At 43.7% G+C, this 7,173-nt stretch overlaps 1 protein-coding gene across 1 annotated transcript in view; it reads right to left on the bottom strand.

Moving 5' to 3' along the window:
* Positions 1 to 1,944: 1,944 nt before the first annotated feature.
* The window catches only part of CXCL12 (chemokine (C-X-C motif) ligand 12), a gene marked incomplete at its 5' end in the record, with an annotated part of 9,718 nt that continues 4,489 nt past the window's right edge, over positions 1,945 to 7,173 (bottom strand). The window contains 2 exons of the mRNA XM_009073295.1: positions 1,945 to 2,598; positions 4,439 to 4,536. Of these exons, the coding sequence (XP_009071543.1) occupies positions 2,567 to 2,598; positions 4,439 to 4,536 (130 nt within the window). The remainder of the gene's footprint in view (positions 2,599 to 4,438; positions 4,537 to 7,173) is intronic.

Genomic DNA, 7,173 nt, shown 5'->3' with positions numbered 1-7,173 from the left:
ACTCACTAGTTTGCCCCCAAAAGAGAAGATTTACAGGTGACCTCCCTTTCCTGCAGTATTTCCCACTACCAGGCTATACTCTCCAGAGGTGAGACCCTGGGCTTCAGCACTGCCCATCTCCTTGTTCCTGTCCAAGCAGTCTGTTTGCCCAGGCTGTAATGTGGGGTTGGCATGTTCCCAGAAACCTTTCCCTGCTGGTGCTGACCCCAGATGCACTCCCTGTTAACAAGGACTACCACAGAGCGCTGGCAAGGCTGTACAGACACATCTACCCACCCCATCTTCTCACCAGAAAACCAATGTTTCCCCTAGAAACAAAATGGTCATGGCCTCTATCTTCATTAGCAAGTTATGCTGCTGAATCGAAAGCAGAGGATTATTTAATTCTCAGTTTACTCCAATGGGAATCAATAAGGCCTCAAGCTGTCCTTTAATAGGAAGCATGTGTGAGGAATGCACCTTCCTGGGTAAGGACATGCTCTGTGTCTGTATCAGAACCAAGATTCTTCCACACTTTTCCTGAAGTTCTTGGCTTTGACACTCACACATCTGCCTCTGGCAAACCACTAGCAATTGCAGGTGCATGTGTGGGGCAGGAGATGGACCCGAGGATATAAAGTACAGTCCAGAGAAGAAAAAAAAAGCTCTGTTTTTCTCATAAAATTTCTTTTGCCTTTACCCTTCCACAGGAGGATCTGATCCAACTTATATTAGATGAACGCTCCAATTGTCATCAAATACAGTGGTACCAGACCTTTCAAAACAGAGACACAATATATTTAAAGCACCAGGCTGGTAATGATTACAAGAGAAGGAATGTCAAAATCACACACACAAACATTTTAGGCACAGCAGTTGATTTCTACTTTAAAGCAAATGAGGTGTTGTGGTCCCAGCTGAAGCACTCTCTGCAGTAGCCCTGTTGTGCAGAAAGTACAAGATTTTTACCTTAATCCACATGGAAATAAGGTAGTCCCTGACTAGCCAAAGTGCCTCTTTGGCACTAAAGCTGCCTACCACAGAAAGGAGTGCTTAGTGAAACACCCCTCTGAGTGTTCTCAACACAGGCTGCAGGGAAGAGGGAAGATTCCTTTTGAAGCAACCGGCTCAAAAACAAGACAATCTTACAACATTTTTTTGTTTACAATACAGACACAGATACATACAAACACAAGCATTGTGCTGCACAAATGTGCTTCCCCCAAGATCCCAGTGCACAGCATAACATTATGGCAGTGCTACAGGTGTCTTTTCATATGCTCTATCGCAGATATTGTGTATACAGGTAGGAACTGGGAGAAAGAAACTTCTGGCTGAGAGAGTGGATTGGTACAAGGAGTGGTACCTGTCCCCAGCTGTACTCTGCAAAGAATATTCCAGAGACTATCCTGTTCACCAAGAAACAGGGCCATGACTGCTGGTGAACAGTGTGAGTGTTAGCTTTCATTTCCACAACAAGGAGAAACACCACCCCTTCCAATAACTGGACAGACTTTCTTGCCCCAGGCATCTCTTTTCTCCAAAGATATGGCCAGACGTCCTCTTCTGGGTATCTCTAGAGCAATCAAGAATGTGACTGCCCTCATGGTATGATTGTTCAGTAGAATTACAGCATCGTTGGTGAAAGGTGAATGCATCTCTGCCTACGTCAGTGCAAAGCCAGCCAGGCAAGCTGAAGTCACCTCCTGTGACTGTGGGAAGAGATACCTGGTGCGTGGCAGCGTATGTGACTCCTCCAGCAACTTGCAACTTGATTGTGTGGTTAGAGCTTTAATAACCCATTCCTTTTTTTTTAGCTAAAATTGTCATCAGAAACACAGGAACATAGGAAATGCCAGGTGACATCAGACAGATGTTGTGACTCCTAGCACACACAACTACTACAAACCAAGTGCTAGCACCTTGCAATACCAGATGTGCATTGGCCCAGCTGCTCATAGCTGTCACCAACGTCTCTGATCTTCAGAGAAGGGCTTTAGCCCAGTAGTCCTGAGTTTAATCCCTCACCCAACATATCTGTAAATGTCACCCAGGGTAATGCTGTTCACTTTCATCAGCCTGATGCTTTTTAGCCTTCCTATGTTCTTGGCCTCTGTGACTTCTGGAGGCAAGTTGTTCCTCCACTACTTACACAACGTCATTGCACTGTACAGTTCATGTCCTTCTAGGTTTAAAACTCCAGGAGACTTGCATGAACCAAAAGAAAGTTAAATAAAGCAGAACCTCTACATAGAAAAGGAAATAAAATATTATATAATAACATAGGGTTAGTTTAAATTCATATCTGTCCCCAGTGCTAGGTAATAAACCAGCCTGTATAAAAACATATTTTCCTCAAATAGTTACATCTTACTATATAAAAATAGCACTGTGAAAGCAAGCCAATTTGTGCAAGGAAAAAAATAAACCAAAACCAAACCAGAAGCCCAAAATGAAACCAAGAAAAAACCCTTTGGAAATGCGTGGAGCGTTGCTTTTGTGCTGCATGGTAACAGTGAAATGTATTCATTCCCTAATACTGGTTATCTGCTCTCTGGGTCCTACAGTAAGAAATCCTGTAGACGGCTTACAATGCTTGCCTCTTACATCTTGAACCTCCTGTTGATGAAGAACAGAGTGAAACACTATTAAGGTTTATTTCAGACGCAAAAGCTTTGATATCAGGCCTAGTCAAACAGCAAATCAGTGACTGGACTAACACAAAGGCATTTCTTTTGCAGCCCCTCCAATCAGTATTTGCCAAACCTTTTGGGAGAAGTTCTCCACAAGGAGCTACTGGGACCCAGTGGGCAAACCCAGCAATGGCTGTTATTTTGGGTAGGTTGTGCTCATCACAGTTAGTAAGGTGTTCCGAACTAACACAGGAGGAAGACTGACTAGAAAGCTTATTCTGGACTTGAAAGCCAGAGCAGAGAATTATCAGTGGGCAAAGAAACTGGGCAAAAAAACCAGCAGGGAAAGGAGGGATTAATCATTTGTGAGCAGCCCCCGTAGCGGAGCAAGTGGCACTTGGAATGCCTCCTCTACCTGCCCCTACCCCACACCTCTGATGGAGATCACGGGGACCGCAGCTCCAGAGAGTGCCAGGTCTCTCTGAGGATGGAAGAATGCAGAGAGCAGCCCATGCTCTGCTCTTGTTGGTGTTCAGCTTCCTCCATGGAGTAGCTGGAGAGCAGAGGCACCCAGTGTGCAGCCAGGCAGGAGCCATCCCTGTGGCCTCCCTGCTCTGGGACCTCACCTGCTCTGAGCAGCTGGGGAGCACATCAGAGCTTGTGGTGACCAGCTGCCCAGGGAAGGTGGGCTGACAGGGAAGGCAGGCAGCCACATGCTGCACAGTGAATGTCTGAGGTGTGAAGTGCAGAGGTAGGGAGCTCAGGGTGGGATGCAGACAAATTGAGTCTCCCATGCTCAATGTGAGCATGGTACCCAGGAGAGCGTGGGTTAGGTATCACAGCAAAGTGCAAGTGTCTCGTGCATATGGTTCACTCAGAACAAGGAGCCAGTTTGTGCTGGTGGTCTCCAGGTTTTGTCTGAAGTGACCCCTACTCTTGTTCCAGGTTCATTGGCCTTTTGCAATCTAGATGAGGTCACTAAGGCTGAGTTACAAGTGTCAGAGGGTAAACACCGGGTATTCAAACACTCTGATGTCCCAGCATGTCTCTTCTAGCCTACAAGGTCAGAACAAACATCCCTTTCAATGCCTGATAGACAACTAAGGCTTTGTGACCACAGCCAGAGACAGTTGTAGCTACACTCAGTGAAGGTAGTCTCAGAAAACACATCCAGGCACAAAGAGGATGACTACATCATGTGTAAAATTTTCCTCTTTGAAGATGTCTTTATAATATCCCGCAGTAGTAATGCTACTTCTTGTGGTGCAGAAAGGCAGGACAAACTACCCTGGGGAGAAAAAACTCAACTGGGACATCCAGACCATTGGCATATACAGCACCATTCTCTGGGACTCGCCTAGATTCTCCCATAGGAAAGGCATCAACCAGCCACTCATGCACCAAATCATGTTGTCACCACCTAGTGCTGCATTTGTCATTAAAAATCACCAGTGGCAAATTCACAGCTGTTATTTATAGTTTAACCCTGACAGTTTGATATTGGAACTAAAAGAAATAGTGCTTCCAAACCTTTATCCTGTTTTTGACTTTGACTTCAGGGTTATTTTAGCCTCTTTGTGTGTCCATTTTCCCATTTGTAAAATGGGAAATTTTTCCCACATCTGTTGTAGCTGAACTTTCTCCCTGTTTTAAGAGTTTTATCTATATAATATTCCTTTGCAGGAAGGGTAAAGAGGTTATCCTTAACAAATCTGGGGGAAATGGAGGTCTGGATAGACTAGTATATTTGCCCAAGGTCCCATAAGATGGTCAGTGGAAGAGCAGGGAACTTGAGGTATCCCAGCTCAGAAACTAATGCCTCCTACCATTCTTTCTCCCTGGAGACTTTAGTGGTGTTGCACGGGAAGGGCAGAGTGGGCCCCGTTTCTTCTGTTGCTTTTTTTTATGAGTGCGATGACGTGGTCTAAATTAAAAGAAAAATACAAGAAAGACTGCCATAAATTATCCATATTCAAAGGCCTTATTCACATTTATCCTACTGTCCCTTCATATCTTGCTGGCAGGGCACAAATGATGATAACATCTTCTTTCATGTTCCCTCTGCCTCAGAGGAATGGTAGGTAAATGAAAGTGCCCTGGTGACAGGACATTTGCAAACTCTGAGGCCAGAAGAACCCTTTTACCCAAAATGTCAAAGCCTCCCCAAATGCCTGCCAGAACTTGTAAGTCGGGAGCCTCACCATCCACATGGTTCCCCTGAGACACAACAAAAGCAGAGGGGATCTCAATTTCTGGCATTCCTACTGGCATCAACAACAACCAGTGGCTGCTCTAACATTGTCCCTCTGTGTGGGGCCTTTACCCAGCACATGTTTGGTGGAGTAGTGGGAGGTAGTTGTTCTGGCATCTTGTACTCCAGCCCTTATTTACAAATGAGGGCAGAAATTAGGAAGAGCTGTCACACCATGGTTTACAAACACAATGTAGGAAGGCAGCAGCAGGGCTTGGCTACCAACACAGCCAGCCTCTAGACATTGAGAGTTTCCTTTCCTTACTCCCAGCAGGCTTAACAAAGATTTTTCCCATGTGACTTTGCTATCTTCTCCAGATCCATCAGCTCTCTCCTCTGTGCCAGCAGTAGCCACAGAGCTTGATGGATTCCAGCATCTCACACTGAAGGAAGTTCTGAAGTGGGACTATATTAAAGTGACAGTGGACAAGATGGTCTCTGTTCATTTTGGGCTCTGTTAACTCTGTAAAGGACCTGATTTTACCTATCTTTGTACAAAGCTGGAAGGGAAAGGCAATTAATGTACTGTAAATGATGCCTGAGATTGCCTGGAAGTGATAAAAGAATTTGTTAGCTATTTCAAGAAAGGACTGATTTGCCCCTGTTTGTAAAATGGATGAATGTTGAATGATGTTGGCCACAGCAGCTGCACAATGATTTTTAAAGCCAGTTAAGGAATTCGGATTCCTGACAGCTTTAATGTATTTTACTGATGACTCATAAGTGTGTATATTACATGGAGATGTGATGAATATAAAGCAATAATAAAGGCTAAGCAGAATTAGTGAGCAAAATAACTCCCTACTAAAAACCATCTCTGATTTCACAATTAACTGTATTGGACTACTATTCTAGGAACTTTTCCTTGTCCCTAGCTGCAGATTGTAACACCAAAGATATTCTCATATTGAAGTACTGGTATAGATTAAGATGTCTTCACAGTTTGGATTCTACTTAAGCAATTACAAGAGCCCTTTCTACAAAATGTATTGATTTTATTCCAGAAAAATAAATTCCCATGTACAATTGGGTTTTCATAACATGAAACAATTAGCCATTTTATTGCTAGTGCATATAGGGTAATGTCACATTTCATACAATTTTGGTACAAGTGAAAAAATATAATATATGGCTGATTGAAACTGATAGCTACATTAACATTTATAGATCTATATAGATTCATTTTACAAGCTGTTAGTAGTTTAGAGGGATATCGGTGTTTTAAACTACCAACATTCATATGGCTCCAATTCAAATATATGAATTGTTTGATGTGCTATAAATATACTCCAAAGTACATTTCACTGAAGAAGTCAAAGCTGTGCACTAAAATACATCAAAAACATGCCTTGTGAAAATGATACAAACAGTGTCCTGACTGTCTGTGAAGCATGAAAATGCCACTGGTGCTAGCATTACTCCATTACTAGCTGGAAAATGAAAACAATGCCACAATTACAGGATTAGGTGATGGAGATATATGCTTTCCTTCACCTTATTTCATAGAGCTGGGACCAAGTACTCTTTTGTTATTCAATGTAAACCAGGATGAAATCCACCAAATTAGCAGAATTGCTTCTGGATTAGCATTAGATGAACAAAACCCAGGATCTGGCTGGAGATTAGGCACAGGCTCGCTCAATGGTTTCAGTAGATCAGAAGCGAGAGCAGAATGTGTCACAGCTGAGTTGTTCCCCTAAGTCAGACAGGCACTTTATCATGTTTGCCCAACCCTACAAATTTCTAATGTGCCTCCTAAATTTAATGTTGCGGATGACAGCAAACAGAAACTTAAGCAGGAGCTTGAGGATTGTCCCAATTTGTAAAACAAAGTAGCTCAAGCCCCTGGAATAGTCAGCATGGGCCACATCCTGCTCTTAGCTTCAGTTGTGCCTAAACCCAAAGCCATCCTGGCAGCATTAACGTGGATTACCTCTGCAGAGAATTTGTCCAAAGGACAAAAGGCAGCAAAGAAGGCACTGAGCATCGGATGAGATGGGAAGAGCTGTCAGGGCTGGAATCACAGTCAGTTTGTTAGCTGGCTTCCTTCCTTCTTCCTCCTCAGTGTGGTCCCAAAAGGGACACATGGAGGAATCTCTCTACTTCTGGTAGCATTTTCCCCCTTGCTTATTGTAAAAACACAGGGGAACAACTTTTTTTTTAAACTCTGCCCCCTGTTTGGCATATGCATTTACAAAGCAAACAGTGGAAGGCATTCAGCTACCTGTGCTGCCTCACATCTGCCCTGGGGCCATACCTTCCCCAATAATGCATCACTTTTGCAAATGACTGGATTCCAGCTCTGCCTTT

Source organism: Acanthisitta chloris, unplaced genomic scaffold (genome assembly GCF_000695815.1).
Source record: "Acanthisitta chloris isolate BGI_N310 unplaced genomic scaffold, ASM69581v1 scaffold23210, whole genome shotgun sequence".
NCBI classification, from domain to species: domain Eukaryota; kingdom Metazoa; phylum Chordata; class Aves; order Passeriformes; family Acanthisittidae; genus Acanthisitta; species Acanthisitta chloris.
This window is presented reverse-complemented; position numbering and strand designations above follow the sequence as displayed.